At 41.2% G+C, this 22,852-nt stretch overlaps 1 protein-coding gene across 1 annotated transcript in view; it reads right to left on the reverse strand.

The window, feature by feature from the left end:
* Positions 1 to 22,852, reverse strand: part of LOC126285341 (sorting and assembly machinery component 50 homolog B) — a 110,764-nt gene that overhangs the window by 33,370 nt on the left and 54,542 nt on the right. The window contains exon 6 of the mRNA XM_049984657.1: positions 10,377 to 10,482. Within this exon, the coding sequence (XP_049840614.1) occupies positions 10,377 to 10,482 (106 nt within the window). The remainder of the gene's footprint in view (positions 1 to 10,376; positions 10,483 to 22,852) is intronic.

The raw sequence follows: 22,852 nt of genomic DNA on the forward strand, positions 1-22,852 counted from the left end.
CTCACAGAAAGCTTGTTCTGTTCCATTAAATTATGCTGAATGACTAACAGTTTTATCAATAGATATGTTTGTGTATAAGTTGACGACATCCAAAGAAACAATCATCATTTCATGTAATTGGTGTATTTCTGATTTTATTGATAAGTTCGAAACTATTTTTAATGTATAATTGTTTATAGAATTTATAATGAGTTTTAAGAAAACGCAAGCATTTATCAGCTACCTTATGGAAAGGACTACTACTACTACTAGCACCACCACCATCCACCACTATATACAGGGTGGTTAGAAAATGTATGAAATGCTTGTAGGGATGTTACAGGGCAGGTTGTAATGAGACTTGAATGTTAAGAAAGAAATTCGATACGTTGCTGGGTTTCCGAGTTATTTAGCATAGAATTTAGCCAATCGGGGCATCGCGCGCTCGCATGCAAGCGGCCTGCCAGGAGCGGTGTTGCCCCACGAGTGCTTTGTCACATTAGCTGAAACTTGAATTTACGTGTGCGACGATCTGATTGGCTAACTTCAATGCTACATAACACGGAAACGGCACAATGTAACATTCATATCTCGGTACAACCTGCCCACACTAAAATAAAGATGATGTTACTAACCAAACGAAAGCGTTGGTATGTTGATAGACACAAACACACACACACACACACACACACACACAAATTCAAGCTTTCGCAACCCACGGTTGCTTCATCAGGAAAGAGGGAAGGAGAGGGAAAGACGAAGGGATGTGGGTTGTAAGGGAGAGGGTAAGGAGTCATTCCAATCCCGGGAGCGGAAAGACTTACCTTAGGAGGAAAAAAAGGGCAGGTACACACACACACACACACACACACACACACACACACACACACACACACACACACACACACACACACACATACAGACACAGGCAGAAATGTGTAAAGGCAAAGAGGTTGGGCAGAGATCTATATATATATATATATATATAGATATAGATATAATTTGTTTTAGTTGTCCTTTATACTTTGGTAATCATTGTTGCCAGAACTGTGTCATTCTCACTGATACCAGTTTGGGTGTGGACCTCCTCAAAGACGTCAGGTGTCAGGTCTATTTTTTGCCATTAGATCCAATATATTTCCATCATGACTCAGGGAAAGCATTTAGTAAAGCTTCACAGTATGTCTTATCCTTCCCAGCACTAACAAAATTGCAATTAATTGTCTCCACTGATGATTACAGTATGCTGGGGGAACTTATGTACAAATGAACTGAGGTTCTCTCTCAAGTTTTCGCTTATATGAGGAGATGAATCTGGTGGGCAGTAGAAGGATCCAATCATCATTTTATGCCCACCCCTGATGCTGAGTCTTGCCCAAACAGCCGTGCATACAGCTTCAATTTCTACCTCAGTGGCTTACAAATACACCACTTCCATTTCCCATTTACCTATCCTTTCGATATGCACTTAAATTTTCTCCAAAAATCTCACTGATATGAATTTCAAGTTTCAACCAGCTATTATGTGAGCTTCACTGCTTTTCATCAGCACTTCAAACTCTGGCACTTCACTGTGAATGGTTCGACAGTTTACTATTAGGATTTTAATACTCTCACCTGTGGGAGGCATTTCTTTCAGTGTTACATCGATACTTCTGTGTTTCCTACAGCTATTGTTATCTGGATTGGATGGGCACTTGTCTAAATCATACACAGTCAGCTACCTGAGTAGGAGCCTCTGATGTGTAGGGCACACATAACCCATTTAGGGGGACCCTACAGTTCTCAACATCATGATAGAAGTCCAGGAAGTCGCAGCCTAGCTTGTCACAGAACTTTCAAAGTGTCTGGTTCAGTACTTCCACTCAGCTCAGAACCGTAAGGCCATGATCAGATCTGGGGAAAATGCTGCAAATTGTGAGTTTGTTGAAACTCCATGTGCAAGGCTGGTCTTCTCTGCCAGTCATTGGAATGACCAAAGTATTAGTTCCAATGTGTGTCACGATCTGCAGTTGATTGTACACCCTGTTCCCTCTATGGCTGCTGGAATAGCCTCTGCAACATGTCGAATGAGGCCCCCAGGCATATATTCAGAATGCACTGTGTGTCCTTTCCTGTCCCTTGTTGCATTTTCCTAAAGGTGTCACCATTTACCATACACTTGAACTGCCGACAATTAGTTGACCCCTACCCTTTATATTTTCCCTCCTCTTGACACCAGACACAACAGGTTTCCCCACAACAGGGGAAATGAGTCCCACTGGCTCAGTTTCAGTGAGAGACAGCACCTCAAACTTGTTGGTTAGGAAGATCGGTACAACACCCTGAGTCCTCCCTAGTCCCCATCTGTACAGGATGCCTAGATCCACCATTGACAAGCCACTCACAGTCAAGTGGAAGCAGATCCTGTACTTTCTGCAGCTGAGACAGAATCCACCGGAGAGAATAGTACTTCAGGTATCTCTGGTACCAGTATAACTGGTACACGACTCCCAAGAGCTCTTCCAACACACCAATTCGCAGCAGCTGCCTATCATTTGGCAGTAGTCAGGGTGATTTCCAGCTGCTTACGAATGTCAATTAATTCATGCTGTATTCAAGAACAGCAGTCACAATGGGGCTGCATTTTAGCTAGTGCAAAGTATTACAAGGCTGTGAACAAATAACTTTAAATTAAGCCGACTGATTATCTTTTAATCTGTTGAGTCAAAAAGTTGCTAATTCCCTACAAGAACTGAAGGAAATAAACAAAATGATATTTCTATTAACACAACACAAAAACCTACTGGATTCCTAAAACATTTGGAGGTTATTATAGTTGTTAGCTAACTCGAAAACAGAGTTAATTTACCATAAATGCCAGTAATATACAGGGCTACTCTTTTTTATGGGAAAACTAGATGCATCACAGTATGTTAGTTATGTGTTGTTGTTGTCGTTGGTCTTCAGTCCTGAGACTGGTTTGATGCAAATCTCCATGCTACTCTATCTTGTGCAAGCTTCTTCATCTCCCAGTACCTACTGCAACCTATCCTTCTGAATCTGCTTAGTGTATTCATCTCTTGGTCTCCCTCTGCGATTTTTACCCTCCACACTGCCCTCCAATGCTAAATTGGTGATCCCTTGATGCCTCAGAACATGTCCTACCAACTGATCCCTTCTTCTGGTCAAGTTGTGCAACGAACTTCTCTTCTCCCCAATCCTATTCAATACTTCCTCATTAGTTATGTGATCTACCCATCTAATCTTCAGCATTCTTCTGTAGCACCACATTTCAAAAGCTTCTATTCTCTTCTTGTCCAAACTATTTATTGTCCACGTTTCACTTCCATACATGGCTACACTCCATACAAATACTTTCAGGAACGACTTCCTGACATTTAAATCTATACTCGATGCTAACAAATTTTTCTTCTTCACAATCGCTTTCCTTGCCATTGCCAGTCTACATTTGATATCCTCTCTACTTCGACCATCATCAGTTATTTTACTCTCCAAATAGCAAAACTCCTTTACTACTTTAAGTGGCGCATTTCCTAATCTAATTCCCTCAGCATCACCCGACTTAATTCAACTACATTCCATTATCCTCGTTTCGCTTTTGTTGATGTTAAACTTACATCCTCCTCTCAAGACACTGTCCATTCCATTCAACTGCTCTTCCTAGTCCTTTGCTGTCTCTGACAGAATTACAATGTCATCGGTGAACGTCATTTTATTTCTTCTGCATGGATTTTAATACCTACTCCAAATTTTTCTTTTGTTTCCTTTACTGCTTGCTCAATATACATATTGAATAATATCGGGGAGAGGCTACAACCCTGTCTCACTCCCTTCCCAACCACTGCTTCCCTTTCATGTCCCTCGACTCTTATAACTGCCATCTGGTTTCTGTACAAATTGTAAATAGCCTTTCGCTCCCTGTATTTTACCCCCGACACCTTTAGAATTTGAAAGAGAGTATTCCAGTCAACATTGTCAAAAGCTTTCTCTAAGTCTACAAATGCTAGAAATGTAGGTTTGCCTTTCCTTATTCTTTCTTCTAAGATAAGTTGTAAGGTCAGTATTGCCTCACATGTTCCAGTATTTCTACGGAATCCAAACTGATCTTCCCTGAGGTCGGCTTCTACTAGTTTTTCCATTCACCTGTAAAGAATTCCTGTTAGTATTTTGCAGCTGTGACTTATTAAACTGATTGTTCGGTAATTTTCACATCTGTCAACGCCTGCTTTCTTTGGGATTGGAATTATTATATTCCTCTTGAACTCTGAGGGTATTTCGCCTGTCTCATACATCTTGCTCACCAGATGGTAGAGTTTTGTCAGGACTGGCTCTCCCAAGGCCTTCAGTAGTTCCAATGGAATGTTGTCTACTCCGGGGTCCTTGTTTCGACTCAGGTCTTTCAGTGCTCTGTCAAACTCTTCACGGAATATCATATTTCCCATTTCATCTTCATCTACATCCTCTTCCATTTCCGTAATATTGTCCTCAAGTACATTGCCCTTGTATAGATCCTTTACATAGTCCTTCCACCTTTCTGCTTTCCCTTCTTTGCTTAAAACTGGGTTTCCATCTGAGCTCTTGATGTTCATACAAGTGGTTCTCTTATCCCCTAAGGTCTCTCTAATTTTCCTGTAGGCAGTATCTATCTTACCCCTAGAGAGATAAGCCTCTATATCCTTACATTTGTCCTCTAGCCATCCCTGCTTAGCCATTTTGCACTTCCTGTCGATCTCATTTTTGAGACGTTTGTATTCCTTTTTGCCTGCTTCATTTACTGCATTTTTATATTTTCTCCTTTCATCAATTAAATTTAATATTTCTTCTGTTACCCAAGGATTTCTACTAGCCCTTGTCTTTTTACCTACTTGATCCTCTGCTGCCTTCACTACTTCATCTCTCAAAGCTACCCATTCTTCTTCCACCGTATTTCTTTCCCCCATTCCTGTCAATTGCTCCCTTATGCTCTCCCTGAAACTCTGTACAACCTCTGGTTCTTTTAGTTTATCCAGGTCGCATCTCCTTAAATTCCCACCTTTTTGCAGTTTCTTTAGTTTTAATCTACAGGTCATAACCAATAGATTGTTGTCAGAGTCCACATCTGCCCCTGGAAATGTCTTACAATTTAAAACCTGGCTCCTAAATCTTTGTCTTACCATTATATAATCTATCTGAAACCTGTCAGTATCTCCAGGCTTCTTCCATGTATACAGCCTTCTTTTATGATTCTTGAACCAAGTGTTAGCTATGATTAAGTTGTGCTCTGTGCAAAATTCTACCAGGCGGCTTCCTCTTTCATTTCTTTGCCCCAGTCCATATTCACCTACTACGTTTTCTTCTCTCGCTTTTCCTAATACCGAATTCCAGTCACCCATGACTATTAAATTTTCGTCTCCCTTAACTATTTGAATAATTTCTTTTATCGCATCATACATTTCTTCAATCTCTTCATCATCTGCGGAGCTAGTTGGCATTTAAACTTTTACTACTGTAGTAGGCGTGGGCTTACTGTCTATCTTGGCCACAATAATGCATTCACTATGCTATTTGTAGTAGCTTACCCGCATTCCTATTTTCCTATTCATTATTAAACCTACTGCTGCATTACCCCATTTGATTTTGTATTTATAACCCTGTAGTCACCTGACCAGAAGTCTTGTTCCTCCTGCCACCGAACTTCACTAATTCCCACTATATCTAACTTTAACCTATCCATTTCCCTTTTTAAATTTTCTAACCTACCTGCCCGATTAAGGGATCTGACATTCCACGCTCTGATCCGTAGAACTCCAGTTTTCTTTCTCCTGATAACGACAACCTCTTCAGTAGTCCCCGCCCAGAGATCCGAATGGGGGACTATTTTACCTCCGGAATATTTTACCCAAGAAGACGCTATCATCATTTAATCATACAGTAAAGCTGCATGCCCTCGGGAAAAATTACGGCCGTAGTTTCCCCTTGCTTTCAGCCGTTCGCAGTACCAGCACAGCAAGGCCGTTTTGGTTATTGCTACAAGACCAGATCAGTCAATCATCCAGACTGTTGCCCTTGCAACTACTGAAAAGGCTGCTGCCCCTCTTCAGGAACCATACGTTTGTCTGGCCTCTCAACAGATACCCCTCCGTTGCTGTGGTACCTACGGTACGGCTATCTGTATCGCTGAGGCACGCAAGCCTCCCCACCAACGACAAGGTCCATGGTTCATGGGGGGAGGGGGGATGTTAGTTATAACACCTGCTATAGTACCTAAATCACAAACTCCGATTTATTGCAAATTGCCCGCAGATTATGTAAAGGACAATGGTAGCTTACGAAAATTCTCAAAAACGCGTGTTTACATGCACTAATATACGAAGAAACATTTTGGCATTAAAGAAAACTAAGTACAAGAAATACATTTCATTAATACATCTGAAAGAGCGACTGACATGCTACTTTTCCACATAGTCACCAAACACATTGAGGCACTCATCACAATGGTGTACAAGATTTGAAATAACTTAAATGTAAAATTCTGCCACCTGAGGTTTCAGCCAGTGAGTCGAACATGCCTGGAGTTCCGCATCACCATCAAAGCACTGCGTTGCAAGGCAGTTCTTCATCTAGGGAAACAAGTGGAAGTCACTTGCTGCAAGAATGGAGCTGTAGGGCAGATGAGGAAAAATTTCCAATTTGAATGAATTAAGGAGTTCTTTACTGTGGTTTGCCGTGTGAGGTTGGGCATTGTCACGCAAAAACAAAATTTTGGACGTCAGCTTGCCTCAGCGTTTGTTTTGAACTGCTCTTATAAGGCTGTGCAAAGTTTGACAGTACCGGGTAGAATTTATGGTTGCTCCACGTTCAAGAAAATCAGTAAGCAGCTCACATTGCCTATCCCAAAACAATGTCGCCACCAACTTCCTTGCTGACAAGATTAGCATACATTTTCTTGGTTTTGGGGGGAACCTTGTGTGACCCCACTCCATGGACTGTAATTTTGTCTCCCAATTGATGTATTTCACCTAAGACTCATCACCAATTATGATTCGATCCATTAATGAATCACCATGTTTGTAGTAGGCCTCCAGAAATGTCAACTTTGCCCCCATTTGTTGTTCTTTATGGTGCTCTGTAATCATTTCGGGCACCCATTGTGCCCTAGCTTTTAAGTGACAATTTCAAACAACCAAGTCCGAGAAACTTGTGGAAAAGAAAGCGAAAGGTCCGTTATTGTGAAGTGACGGTTTTCACGAATCGCTCCATCAACTTTAACGACAAGATCGTCAGTCACAATGCTCAGGCGTTCACTCTTCTCTTCATCATGAACGTTGGTTCGGCCATTTTTAAACCAAATGCAACATTTCTGGATGGAACATTGACTCATTATGTTGTTTCCATACACACTGCACAGTTTACGATAAATTTCTATAGGTTTTAGGAGGCCAACAAAAACCATATCGCAGACCGCACCTCACAACTGGCGGATTTTTCAATTGCAGCACATATTCCAAATTCGAATATCGAAAAAACCAGATGTACAGACACGTTCCCTGTCACAGATGGATGCCGACTGAGCTGCCAAGCACGCACATACCAAAACATATGTGATCGGCGCGGACCTAGTGGCGTCAGACGGAAACGTCCTCTACTTTCTGAATAGCCCTCGCACAATGAAATTCAGGGGTGATGTATTCTTTGGCAGAACTGTGAACCAAAAACACTTTGCTTTGAAACAAATTAAGTATCCAAAACACTCGTACCAATAACTTACGAGAACATAGTTTTGTAAGCATTTGAATATTCTTCAAAGTAACCTATTTCTCACATAATTGTACAATGAAACTAGAAAATGATTTTTTTTTAACAAGGGTAGACCTACTGTTCTCATAAATTTTACAAGAGTACAACTAAGTTTAAGCATATAATTGATGATAACTATAAGTTTTTTTTAAATTAAATTTGTGGTAAGGTCTTATGGAACCAAACTGCCGAGGTCATCGGTCCCTAAGCTTACGTACTACTTAATGTAACTTAATTTAACTTAGGCTATACACCCCCCCCCCCCCCCCCACACACACACACACACACACCAGGGAGGACTCTAACCTCCTCCGACAGAGGGGGGCCGCGCGGACTGTGACAAGGTGCCTCAGACCACGTGGCTGCCCCGCGCAGCAGTAAGAGTTTATCACGGCACTCACAACTGTTGAAAATTTCGCTATATATCGCAATACAAATGGGTATTGATACAATCAGTAAGAGATTATGCTGAAGTAATGTGAACAGTAAAGTAAGGGAATGCAGAAGTTCAAATTGGCACACGGTCTCACATAAAGGCAAATTCCAAGGTCTGTTTTTATATATAAAAAAATTTGTGTATTGTACAGATTTTCACTTAGCTGATACTGTGCACACTTCTACTCTGGTGTACTGAAGAAAAACACTGCAGCATGAGTTTATCTTGATCAAAATTGCTAAAATGCTGAGCACCAACAAAGCACACCTTCTCATCTGTTGCAGCTAATTATGATAGCTATGTATTTCATAGGAGTGAAGTTGGACTCACTGGGTAGGGATTTAGAAAAGGAAGGTGAGGCCAAGTTAGAAGTGAGGAATTCCCGTAAGTTCTCATAGGATAACTGGGTGGGAGGAGAGGAGGATCAGTGTTGGAGGGAGGTTATAACTGTTTTAAACACAGTTCTATGTGGAATTTTTGTTAGCTGCTGTCAGTGGAGTGTAGGAAGAGGAAATGTTTCCCCTCCAGGGAATGAGTAAAGGAAAGAGGTCCTTTTCAGGTCCAGCATGGTTGAACATCAGTTTTGTGACAAAGATGAAGCCATTGGAAGTTATGAGACTTCTGCAGAAGTCAAGAGTTTTGGCAGGAAATTTTACAACAGTGTTAGAAGTGGGCGTTCAGCGGCAGTGTGTTTCATGGATGGTGTAGCAAATTTTGGAGGAATGGAAAGCGTAATATGTTAGCAAGACATGGTTGCGGAAGCAATGATGGGTTGATGGTGTGGTGGGATCACAGCAGTAGGCTTCCTTTTTTTTTTGCCATAGGGATTATCACGTAGGCATAAGACAGGAGTAGCTGGGACAGCCTCATCACATGATGCTATCCCAACTTTCATAAGAGCAAGAGTTTCTATGATGGTAATCAGGAAGTTGTGTGACACAGTAAAATGATTTTGCGAAATGACTGGAGGTCGTCAAGTATGGTTCGAGCTTGTATTGTAAGGTTATGGTGAGGATGAAGGACTGGCGGATTTAGAAAAGGTGAGTGCTCTTGCAGCAAGATGGGCGACAGTCTGAGATGCCAATTTTAAAGGTAAGCTCATTAAGTGAGATGTTCGATGAGGGGTCACTGCTGAAAGAGTTGTAATGTGGCACTCATTAGTGTGGTAGGCCATTACAACAGGAGGGGTTCAACTAGCATAATAGAGGGTGGCCAGTACGTATTTTGAAGGCAGGTAGCACAGAGGAGAAGAAATGACAGAAATATTAAGGAATAAAGAATGGACAATAAGTTGTAGATAAGTAAAGAAAGACAGTAACAAAGGTAAAAGGGCATGGAAAGGAAGAGAGCTGAATCAGCAATGAATAATAATGAAAATTCCTGCACAGAATAATGTGTGCATCCTTCCCTATCCCGTCCCCATCTCCGTCAGACCAGGCAACTGCTTTCAATAACCTCCTCCTCCTCCTCCTCCTCCTCCTCCTCCTCCTCACCATCCCATTGGAGCAGGGTCTGCTTTTTGGGTCAATGCACACCATTTCTTACAGTTTTAATGCTCCCTGTGGATTTTGTGTTTTTGATCTTACAACTGCTTTTATACTGTATAGCCACCATAAATGAGTTGTTCTTTGTTGTCTCTGGCCTTCGACAGTGAGATGAACGGCTGAGCTGACGACTGAAGTAGGTGGTGCCAGTAAGATGAGTGCATACCATGAAAGTCTCCATTCTTGCATCTTTCCATTGACTGGTGTCACTCCAGTTAATTATCAACTCATGATCTTGTTCGTGTGATTGAGCACGGAAATGTCTAATGACCTGCTCAGTATCTGCATTTCCATGACACATATTGAGTCCTCAGCACTTCGGATGTCGGTCAATACTTGGTGCCATACAATGCTGTCAATAAATGATGTTTCGCTGCAGCTGTGGGTGTGTACATTTGGATGTCTATGTGGTTAATGTGAGTATGTGCAGTTTCCTTTTGAAATAACTGTGGTTCATTGGTGTAAACACCTCCAGGAGAAGATCCCATTTCACAATTTTTCACACTATACTTTTATCTACTTTCAAAATCAAATGACTGCATGAAAGCTTTTTTTTTTTTAATCGTTGTATACAATAATAAGTAAAATAGATAAGTTTCAGTTAGTTTTAGTTAGTTTTTCAATAAATTTATTCATACCAATGAAGAAGATGAGAAGGCAAGATCGAGAAGAATGCCCCGGTCCATTTGCTTGTACGCTGATGGTGGCCATTCAGCACCTCTCTGGAAGACTGATGTTGTAAACCTGAAAAATGTATATCGTAATGTATTTATAAATTTTAATAGCCACTGAAGCTACACCTGCTAATGGAACAATTGATGAAATTACAAATCTAGGACATAAATATGCAATTACAAGAATAACAAGAAGTCAGCCAATTAACCTACAGTACATTGTATGTGACAGCAGCTTTCCAAAGAAACTCAATAACTGGCTAGTCAAGATGATGATTGTGTGTTTAAGGGACCAACACAACGGCATCATCAGTCCCTCCTTATCATAAGCGAAACATGTCAAAAGGTAAAATACAAAAATAATGAGGACTAGGCTGCTCAAACTATATAAGCTCAAATGGCTCTGAGTACTATGGGACTCAACTGCTGTGGTCATTAGTCCCCTAGAACTTAGAACTAATTAAACCTAACTAACCTAAGGACATCACACACATCCATGCCCGAGGCAGGATTCGAACCTGCGACCGTAGCGATCGCGCGGTTCCAGACTGCGCGCCTAGAACCGCGAGACCACCGCGGCCGGCCAAAACTATATAAGCAAGTCAAAGAGTTTAAAAGGGCATGACAGCAGTTGTACCACAACAGATGAAAGAAAGAAAATAAATAAACTAGGCAGCATCTTGTACAGGGGGGCAAAAAGCAGAACAAGGTGAGAGGGGAAGAAAGTAACCTGCAGTTGCTTGGTGGGTACCGGCCACAGAGGGGGGCTCTCATCCTCACAACCGCCCGTAACACTGGAAATGGAAGAGTATTAACGGTTAGAGTAAAATCCAGTCTCCCTCAGGAGATGCAACACTTTGGTAGCAGCTGTCATGTCATCCGCAAGCACCTAAGGTAGTGAGGTAGGCAAGCTAAGAGTGTGCCGCAGATCTGCCAGCAGGGCACACTCGACAGGGACGTGCGTTGTGTCAGTAGACTACGGCAGCTGGAGTGAGGAGGATCCTCCTGACACAGAAGAAACTCGTGGGTGTGTCTCATGTAGCCAATACGTAGGAGACACAACACAATGGCATCTTTCAGAGAGACCTGTAAAGATGTATGCCACACCTTAGTGGACACTTTAATCACTCTCAACTTGTGTTGGGCCGTAGTAGCCTGCCATTCAAATTCCCAGAGCCCGAAAATATTGCATCAGAAGTGTAATCGTAAGTCTGGATCTAGTATCCCAGCATCAAGTCTTTAACTAGACGGTCGGCAAGTTCATTTCCTGGAATGACTAAGTGGCTCGTTGTCCAGATGAAGCTCACCGTCTTTCCAGAGTTTCAAAGGGCAGCCAGTAGATCCTGGATGTCTGTGACCAAAAGATTTTTGGGATAGCACAAAGTTATGCTTTTTAAGCCAGTCATGGACTCACTACAGATCAAAAAGTTCATTTTGGCCTGGGATTTGACGTAGCGCAACGCCTGAAAGATGACAACCAACTCTGCAGTGTATACACTGCAGGAACTCGGCAGAGAGTACTTCTCATGTCCCCCTGTATGTGCAGAAGTGTAATCAACCCTGTCGTTGACTTTTGATCCACCTGTGAAGATGCATACCGAAATAGAATAACCGTGGAGGATTGACAGAAACAGGTGTCGGAGAAGGATGGGATCAGCATCCTTCTCGGGGTCACAAAAGAGGTCCATCCATATCACAGGACATGGTACAGCACATGGGAAATATCAAGAGGGAGCTCTAGGAACACCAACTAACGGAGACTACTGGAGGTCCTCCAGTAGAAAATAAAGTCAGATCCTGTGTGGTCTTCCCAGTTTTGAGTAATGCGCAAACAGTCTGAACTGTTGGTTACGGAACAGTGATGAGCGATATGCATGGGCAGACATATCTCAGACTGACTACATAACTTGCCAGAAGCTGCTATCGTCTAACCCGCAACAGGGGAGGTCATCAGTTTCCACCAGGAGGCTGTCTACAGGGTTCGTACAGAAGGTCACCATTGCCAGCCACAGGCCATTGTGTTGAATGCTCAGTGCGTACAGTGCTGCCAACTCATAGTCAACACACCCACAGTCCAAGCGGGATAAAATCAGCTCTTTGACAATGTCAGAAACACTGGGTGGCCTGTGCTGCACGAGGGGTGACTAAAGAAACAGAGCATTCAGCTTCTTCATGCAAGTTACCTTGAACTGGCAGACATGCACCTGCCCAGTGCAGTTAGCATGTGGTCAAATAAAATACCTAAGAATTGGAATGTGTCAGCGACTTCAAGTAACTGGTCATGTAGATCAATTTATGGTGTGTGGGTGCACAGTACGAAGTCAACAAAAGTGAATAAATCGTGACTTTGTAGGGGAAAACTAATAGCTGTGGTTCAGAGACTAGTCACAGACTCTCCAGACAGCCCCCGGAAGCTGGCACTTAGAAGTTCAAGTAATCAGAGACATAGTACAGGCGAAGGTCATCCACACATAGCGACAGAGAGACTGTATGACCCACTGCATTTACGATACCATTGATGGTGACAGCAAACAGCGTTACAGTCAGAACTGATCCTGAGGGACTCCAGCTTCCTGCACATAGTGGTTACGAGGTTCGAACCTATCTGGACCCAATAAAAGTTGGAGAGATAAGAAATCCTCGATAAAAATTGGTAACCTGCCTCGGAATCCCCACTTACGCAGTGTAGAGAGAATGTGATGTCGCCAGGTGGCATCGTATTCCTTCTGTAGATGAAAAAACATGGCAATCAGATGGCGACACGCAAAAGCATTGCGCACTGTGGATTCCGAACTAACCAAGTGATGTACGGTGAACCAGAAAGCCCAAAAGCTGCTTTGGGATCTTCAAATATGCCCTCTGGCTTTAAGGCACCAACAGAAACAGCAGTTGATCATTTTTTCGAATAGCTTACACAGCCCATTCATTAAAGAGACTGGCCAGTAATCAGTTAAAATATGTGGATCCTTTCCCAGTTTCAGAGCGCAGATAATGATACCTGCCCACCAATTGCACAGGGGGGGGGGGGGGGGGGGGGGAATTACTCCCTCCTGCCAAATGCAATAAAAAAGCCAGAGGATATGTTTCATGCTGTTGGCATGAAGGTGTTTGAGCATTTGGTCGTGGATTTTATCAAGTCCAGGACTGTATCTCAACACATTGCAAAATCACTGTGAAGCTCTCTTTCACTAAAAGGTACATTGTACGACTGAGAGCTGTATGCGCAGAAAGATCGTGGATGCTGCTCAATAAGGTATTTCCGGGTCAGGAAATGAGGATGATAATTACTGCAAGCTGACACTTCAGTGAAGTGTGCTGCAAAACATTCGGCACGTACCACGGGATCAGTGCAGATGTTACCATTGGCAAGGATACCAGGAACTGCCATGGGTGGTGGATGGCCGCAAATGCATTGGAGTGTAGTCCATACTTGGGACAATGACATGTGGGTTCGCATAGCTGAGACATATTGCTCCCAACACTCCTGTTTCCTTTTCTTTGTTAAAAACTGCGCTTTTACCCGAAGTCTCTTGAATGCTATTAAATTACCCACACAGGAAGGCACTTGTGCCACTACAGTGTCTTGCAGCATTCCCTGATAGCTAGGGCTGTATCTTCAGATTACCATGGCACTGCCAGATATCGGGATGAGCCCGAGGAGCAGAGTATCTTTTCTGCTGCAGCATGAGTAATAATATCAATAGTATCCTATAGAAATTTGCTACAAAAGTGGCTGCAGAGGAGAAAGCGTAGATGTCTAAGTGGAGAGGGAGAGAACAATAAGAAAATGGTCACGGTCACAAAGATTGCTATAGGTACGCCTTTGAATCAAGGGTAAGATACCTGGGCTGCAAACTAAGAGATCAATAGCTGAAAATATTCCGTGGGCCACAATGGAATGGGTTGCAATGTTCAATTCTGAAAGGAGTTTTTCTAGTACTCTGCCTCTTGTGGGACACAGTGTCACCATCCCACAAAGAACTATGGGCATTCAAGTCTCCAACAAGAGGAAGAGGGCAGGGTGATTGCTACAAACTCTAAAAGCTTATGATAATGGAAAGGTCTTTCTGGGGGTAGATAAACATTATATATTGTTATGCAAACTAATAAGTAGACAATAACACCCACGACTTCTAGCGCACTGGTAAGGAGGACCAGCTCACTGAAAATATCGGAGCATGTGATGTTACAGACACCACAGGACACACTCTCCATACTAACGTGACTAGTACAGTAGGGCTGGCAGTTTTTCAGAGCAGGGATGTGTCTTGCCATAAACTGTGTTTCCTGAAGCACTATGCCAATTACGGTGTAAGTAGCCATTAGATCAAATCACTGGTCAAATGATGATAGTAGCCATTAGAGTTCCATTGAAGAAGCATTGGTGTCATGTCTGAGAAAGAGGTGAATGAAAAATATGGGTGTGATTACTTTGCTACCAAGTCATGGTCCACCAAGTAAATGAACAAGAAATGTCTATATACTGGATGGTAGCTGATGAAATCAAATGTGATAAGAAATACAAAATAAAATTTGGTGTTAGTAAACGTATATAGGGGAGGCACTGAGCAACAGAATTGGGGAAAAAAAAAAGAAAAAATATCTGGGGCCAACTCACCTCATGAATCTGCTATCCTCTTCAGGGCGGACAAAAATCTAGTGCCACAATTGGGTAGATGCATAATTACTTTTCAATCCCTTCACTATAAGGAGTAATATATCCATGAGGTTTCTAAATTATATCAAAATAAAATTTATTTTACCTACTTAACTTCCACAATCCTCAATATGCTTTCACTATCAAACTGGTAGTCCTTTTAATTGCTAGTCACAAAAATAAGAAGCAGAAATTCACAGGTGGTAACATAAATAATTCTATTGCAGGAACACTGGAAAATTATTGTTCTTTAAAATGGTACAACTAAATCATACACAAAGAGTGATGAAAGTTTACTGAGGTCTATGTACATTGTACCCCATGAGGAACCCGTTGCAGAAAAGATTAGGAGTTCATCTCGCACAGAATATACTGGAAACTATATCACTGATGGTGGTACAAATTACATCCTAGTAATGAAAAACTTTATAAATTACCAAGTGTTGATAAGAATATGTTCTGTGAGGAAGGACTGCAACTTTCAACTGCAGATGATTCACTATATGTCACTTTGTCTGCACTGGAACTTTTTCTGAAAGTTTTGGCCTGTGCATGGAGCTATGTTAAGACATTAACCAGTCGTGCATTTTATAGAGTAAAACTAGACAAAAATTTCTATATAACTTTACCAATTCTCAAGCTAAGAGAAGTTACATGAAAGTCGAGCAGCAAAATTCAGACGTTTGCTGCATCGCCTCCTATTCCACTGTTGTATACACCACACGAACAATTTGTGATCACCATAAGTATGCATTCTTTTCATCTACAGCACAGCCACGGGCACCCACATGGCACCTTCCTATGCCAACCTGTTAATGGGCCATCTAGCAGAAACCTTCTTAGCCTCCCAAAACCCCAAACTAATAGTCTGGTTCAGGTTCATTGACATCTTCACAATCTGGGCTGCTCAGAGCCAGGATACCTTACCCACATTCCTTCACAGCCTCAGGGCCTTCTGTCCCATCAGCTTCGCATGGTCTTCTTCAACACAGCGTGCACCCTTCCTGGACATTGAGCTTCTCCTATCTGATAGCTCCATCCACAGCTGTGTGCACTTTAATGCTTTTAGACCCTATGGCTACAATGAATGATGTTCAATATTTTCATCAGATGAAAGTACTGCCAGCTATTTGGCATCACTATGAAAATATCAGTAAAACAACATAGCAGTGTGCAGGAGAATGTGACCACCAAAATACACAGATGTGGTTGGTTCACTATATTCCACTATATAACAGAATATTCATATTGTTATTTTGCACAGTAATTATTGAATGATCATTTTACTAATTATTACAACAGAGACTATTTTGTCATTACTTATTTTAGTCAATAAAATGAAGCCAAGTTTATAAAGTATGTTTTGGAAATGAGTACATATTTTTGTCTGAATTTTGCATCTAAAATCATTTTAAAAAATCACCTAAGAGGATTACCACATAAATAAAAATTTTCCTCCAGATAAAATTCAGGTCTGAAGGGGGGCCAACAGTATATGGATTTTGACAGTGGTCATCCCTTTCACACACACAAAAAAAAAAAATAAATAAATAAATAAAAGAAAAAAAGAAGTAAATCCCTCCCACACAGCCTGGCCACCTGGACACAGTGTATCTGCAATCACAAAAACTCCCTTCGACAGTATGGTTAAGGTCTCAAAAAGGCCTTCACGGACATGCTCTATAACCCAGACCTAGTCCACAAACAGATTTCCTGTGCCATATCCCAACATGCCCCCAAATCCTCCCATTACCCCCAAAAGCCAGCTAGAAAGGAGTGTGCTTTGTCACCCAACACCACCCTGGACTGGAACAACGCAACTGCCTGGTATGCAGGTCAGAGAGCAGACGTGAGCTTTTCCAGGACTCACCTGTAGCAAAAGAGAACTCACCAGTACATTACCGGCACCAACCCAGTTAATGACATGGAGGAAACAAGGCTTACTAGCCAGGAGATTCATAATACAAAATGTGTGAAGGCTAAAACCATAATGAACATCACTTGGACTGACAATAACAAACTAAGGTGAGAGAAATAATCTGGTCAGCAAGTTTGTAGGGAGAGGCAAGTGTCCTCTGGCACTACGCACACAATGGGGGCCGTTCCTCCGACAGCTGTCCCACGTTCCAATCAGTGATAGTCAAAGTATTAAAAAAAATGACAGCACTCACTGTTTCCGAGAAAGCATTAAAATGTGTTGAACTGTCTTCTTGTCACCACCTAGTATCAAGAATAAGGAACCCTTAAGGTATTTCCTCATCTGAGTTCTATTCCTAAAACATAGAACATGGTGAAGCAGAAAAATGGGCTCACCATATCTAAAAGCAATTAAAATAGATTCAAAGAGGTGTAACCAAGGCAAAATAGCTCCAATTACAAACAACACAGTTCCTGACAGGTGTGAATATTACCAAACTATCAGTTTAATAAGTTGGTGGGTTGCAAAATACTAACATGAAACAGAAGGATGGATAAACCTCGTAGAAAGCAACCTCGAGGAAGGTGAGGTTGGATTTGGGAGAAATGTAGGAACACAAGAGGCTAAACTCACCCTACTGCTTATCTTAGATGATAGGTTAAGTAAAGGCAAACCTATGTTTATACCGTTTGTAGGCTTGGGGAAGCATTTGACAATGCTGACTGGAATACTCTCTTTGAAATTCTGAAGGTAGCAGAGGTAAAATATAGGGAGTGAAAGCTATTTACAACTTATATAGAAATCAGATGAGAGTTTTAAGGACCAAGGGGCATGAAAGGCAAGCAGTAGATGAGTAACGAGTGAGGCAGGGCTGTAGCCTATCCCCAAAGTTATTCAAACTGTACATTGAGCAAGCAGTAAAAGAAACCAAAGAAAAATTTGGAGTAGGAATTAAAGTTCAGGGAGCATAAATAAAAATTTAAGGTTAGCTGCTGACTTAATTCTGTCAGAGCCAGCAAAGGACTTGAAAGAGGCATACAAGATGAATATCAACAGAAGCAAGACAAGGATAATGGAATGTTGTCAAATTAAATCAGGTGATGCTGAGGGAATTAAATTAGGAAACTAGGCACAAAGCAGTGCATAGGTTTTGTTATTTGGGCAGCAAATTAACTGATGACAGCCAAAGTAGAGAGGAATACAATGTAGACTGGTAACAGCAAGAAAAGCGTTTCTGAGAAAGAGAAATTTACTAACATTGAATTTATTATTAAATAATATAGACTGAAGGTATTTGCCTGGAGTGAAGCAATGTACAGAAGTAAAACATGGATGATGGGGTTAAGGGGGGGAGGCGGGGGGAAGGGGTTAGGGGGAAGGAGACAGCCATTCCACCAGGATGTGAGCTAATGTGTACAAGGCTCAACAACCATAATGTGCATGTGGTTCACTGCAAAAGATAGGACTGTAGGTTAATCTGGTAGGATCAATGCAGAGGTTCATAAGAGAGTAGATTTCTTCCAGAGGAATGAAAAGAGGAGTGCCATGCGGTGTATGTTCTTGATAGTGCAGCGTTTGTTACAGAGGACAGTATCTTCGATCTCTGCGTAAGGAGAAGTGTTATTTGCATCCACAACTCTGCACCTTGCCAAAGTGTATATTGGGTGAATGATCATTTTCTAATCAAATGGTCGGCAAATTTATTAATGATACCAACATGACTTAGAACATGCGGGGGAGGGGGGACTGAAGTAGCAGTATGACTACATCAGAGAGGAGATCCCAACTGCAGAAATTACAGAGTAATAGGATGCAGCGAAACAAGTGCTGCATCATTTGAGAGACACAGCGGCAAAGGAGTGTGCCAGAAATTATCCCAGTTCACTGCTACTAGTGCCACATCATCATAACACTCCTGTGCACGTCATACAAGGTATAGTGCAATAATCTAAGAAGTAAATTATGCCACGGTCAACTGTTACAAGTCTCAACTTGATCAGAGCAATATTTTGGTCAAAATCTGCATTTTTATGAAAAATTGAAGGCACTAAACATTAGACTCAGAAAGATGAAAACTGGTATGAAGCTTCAGTTTGATATGAAAACATTAACTATGTGACCCTATTCTGCTATCTCTAATAGTTTTCAAGTAATTTACTAAAAATTAAATTTGGAACAGAAATGTCTTTATTTGTAATAGAATGATAGGAAGTTCTGATTACAGCACTTGATTACACCCATTAAATAATAAAGATATAACAAGTTTCAAGATCTTGATGTAAATCACGATCAATACAATGACCTTAAATAAGTAGTTCAGTGGTCATGTTCTACTGATGGTTCCATTCTAAAAATTCTAGCTAGCAAAATTTAAATGAAACTGAGCTAAAAAAAAATGTCTACAATTATAGCCAACTTAACTTCATTCACATAAAAATTATGAAGATTGTAAATCTATACACAACAGGGTTATGAAATAATTTGTGTCCAAGAAAGCAGCCATTTAGCTGCTGCTGCCTGGTCACAGACCACATAATGGCAGATGTTCCATTCAGAATTCCACTGCGTCCATGTACAAATATGGCCTGAGAGGCAATGAGACACACACACTTTGCACTGAGCTATCACTGTGTCTGCATCAGTCAAGCGCCAGCTTACACGCTGCCTCCGGTGACGTCACTGCCAGTATGTTACTAAATGCACGATTTCGGTACAAACAGGAAGTGTACACCATCCTGGATAATTTAGATTTCTGAAAAACACACACTTCGCACCCAGCTATCAATCAGTCCACATCAGTCAAATGCCGGCTGCATCAAATAATGTCGCAGCAAGTCTTCTGCTAAACGCATGTTTAAGTACAACTAGGGAGTGACTTCACGAGGACTGTACACCATCCTGGATTGCTTTGATTTCATGGGAGTAACAGTTTGTGTGCCGCCCATAATGTTAACAAAACCTCATGGCAAGTCGTGAGATTATTTTCCACTTTTGTGGCGAACAATTAACTTTGATGATCAGATGACTATCTCAATTGGAACTTGCTGTAGAGGTCACCTCTGAACTGCTGCTAGTGCTGTTTACAATAGGGTCGTCGTCGTCGTCAGGAATGTTTTGCGTGTGAACTATTACAGTTACCAGAATGAGATTTTCACTCTGCAGCGGAGTGTGCACTGATGTGAAACTTCCTGGCAGATTACAGTTAGATTACAATCAGATTTATTTACAATTGTAATTCGTGATCCTGCTGACTGAATAGAGAATAGAAATATTTCTTTCAACGAGCCCAAGAAGAATATGTACTTGCTGAATGGAAACCATGGTAAGTAAGTTCTTCATCATTTTCTGGCTGTCCGCAAAAATAGTTTTCAGGCTCTCATAAAAGACAGTAAATATTCTAATTTCTACTAATTAACCTGCCATCCCATATGTGGTGCATATCAGCCGGGAATTTGAACAGTGAAAGTGACCAATACTAAACAGCGAATTCAGTAGGTACCAACAAGATACCAAAGTGAAATATGCCGAAACCAGTGTGAGAACAGTGCTGAGATTTGCTCCGAGTGTGGGAACTAAACTGTTAATGTTAGCCACATTAACCTTAATGGTGATGGTAGAAGATGATACTAGATCACAGCTACCACCAGCACTTAGGTTAGAAGATGACGGTGCATCATCACGGAGCTGCATGCATCTATGGATCTGTGAGCCAGCTGCAAGCTACTGCGCAAGCTCATCGGTGCCCAGCGTCCCGCCCTCTGTAGCTACTGCAGTAGCTGACATTCGTAGTCGTCCTCACCGCCACAGCTGCTGCTGCTGCTGCCTGCATGATGTCATGCTGCTTCACATCACATATGCTGGTGCACCGCGCCAGCATCATTCATCAAGGTCAGGCAGTTAAGTTAAGTCTTGAATATGTAAAGTATTTGTTAGTTGCTTCCAGTAGACTAATGAAGGTGAAATGTATTGCTAAGAATAATGTGAAAAGTAATATGGAACCAGTCTCTGATGACAAATCCTCAGAATCAGAAACTGAAATTAATAAGGATGGTTCCATCAAAGTAATAAAACCAGACTCAGAAGTAAAGTTCAGTATTACTGCAAAGTTAGAACCATTTTCTCATGACAAGGTAACTGAAGTAGGGGTCAAAAAAGAAAAAAAAGGGGAATTACTAGAGTTATCAGATCATGAAACTGAGTTCAATATGTCTGAAATTCAGCCAAGTCAGGGAATGCTAGAAATTCCTTTAAAAATAGATGGAAAGGCCAAGTGGAAATTTACAGGTACCAAACTGGATGCAACTACTGTTTTCTGAACTGGAACCACATCATAAAGAACTGAACAATAAAATGTAATCTAGTAGTAAACAGTTAAACAGTAACATTGAATCTAGTAGTAAAGAACTAAAGGATATTAATAAAGCATTAAAAGACCAAATGACCTCAAAACTGAATAGTTTAAATTATAAAAATTGATGGCAACCACCATGATCTGCAAGTGAAATTAGGGCAACAGCTCAATAAACTGTATAGTACTTTCAAAAGCAAAATTAGTGAAGCTCGCAAAGTTGTCAAAGATGCAGATGAGCCTGTAGAATGGAGGTTGTCAGAAAGAATAGGCAACAAATCCAAACTTTGTTCTAATTAATTTGACGAAGCAACTACAAAAGTAAATGCTTGTCATAAAGATATAAAGAAAGTAAAATCTGTGTGAAATTATGTGAGGATGTTGATACAAGATCTTCTGACAACAAGAGTGGAAGTAGTGGAACTACAAGTAGAAGAACTAGTATTACTAACATAGAAAAATAAAGTAACCTCTGGTAGTTCTTATAATACCACTGAACAACATGTTGCTTCAGTTGCTGCCACTTTCATCAGATGTTGTCAATTTTTACGTTTTGATCAAGGCAAATAAATTCACCTATTGCAGTTCTGGAATGATTCTGAAGATATAATGACTGAAGCACATGAAATGAATTAAAATTTGTGCTGTGGCTGGGACTTGCACCCAGGTCTTCTTGCTTGCTAGGCAGAAATGCTAACTTTTACACCACCACAGTACAATGGTCAACATTGCTGCACGAACTACCTAAGATTCTGAAGATGTTTTGCCTACCACATGGTTGGAATGAGAAAAAATTTCTTTCGTAAGAGGTCATTTGTCAGGAGAAGCTTTGCAATGGTCAGCTGATGTAATGATTGAAAGCAAAAGTCTTTCTGAATTTAAAACTGCATTTCTTAATGAGTATGTGGCACCCAACAAACAAAACAATCTATTGAGAGAGTTTTGCAGAGATAAAAAGTTTGCTCCAGGATGTAAATCAGTAAAAGAATCCTCTAAAAAGTTGGTTTCACAGCTGTCATATCTGACAGAAAAGATGAAACTGGAAACGATTATCAAGGGACCAGAAGATAAACTGCCTTGGTTTTGGAAGAAAAGCGTCATTTCCGCTCTTAGAGATAATGTGAATGGATTCATTGAATATCTGGAGCAAGTACAAAAAGTATCTGCTGCTGCTGAGGAGCAGGTGCAAAATAATAATAGGTCTTCCAACAATCATCTAAACAACAGAAATAATGACAGTGGAAACATGAATGTTAGAATTATAGAGGTTCAGGATACAAGATCTAATTATCGTAGTCAGAGCCATTGTAGAGGAAGAGCGGATTGACAGCCACCGCGCTTACACAGTAATTATTATGACAAAAGCAGAAATGTAATTAATGTGCCATTGACACATGACAGTGAACAGAATGCTGCCCTATCTGATTCTGTATCAAACGAACACAACAGTCTGCATGTGAGAAACTACGTCCTGTCTATAAGGAAACTGGCACTCACAAGGCAGAAACAGTAACACA

The sequence above is a fragment of the Schistocerca gregaria genome, chromosome 8, assembly GCF_023897955.1.
Source record: "Schistocerca gregaria isolate iqSchGreg1 chromosome 8, iqSchGreg1.2, whole genome shotgun sequence".
In the NCBI taxonomy this organism is placed as follows: Eukaryota; Metazoa; Arthropoda; class Insecta; order Orthoptera; family Acrididae; genus Schistocerca; species Schistocerca gregaria.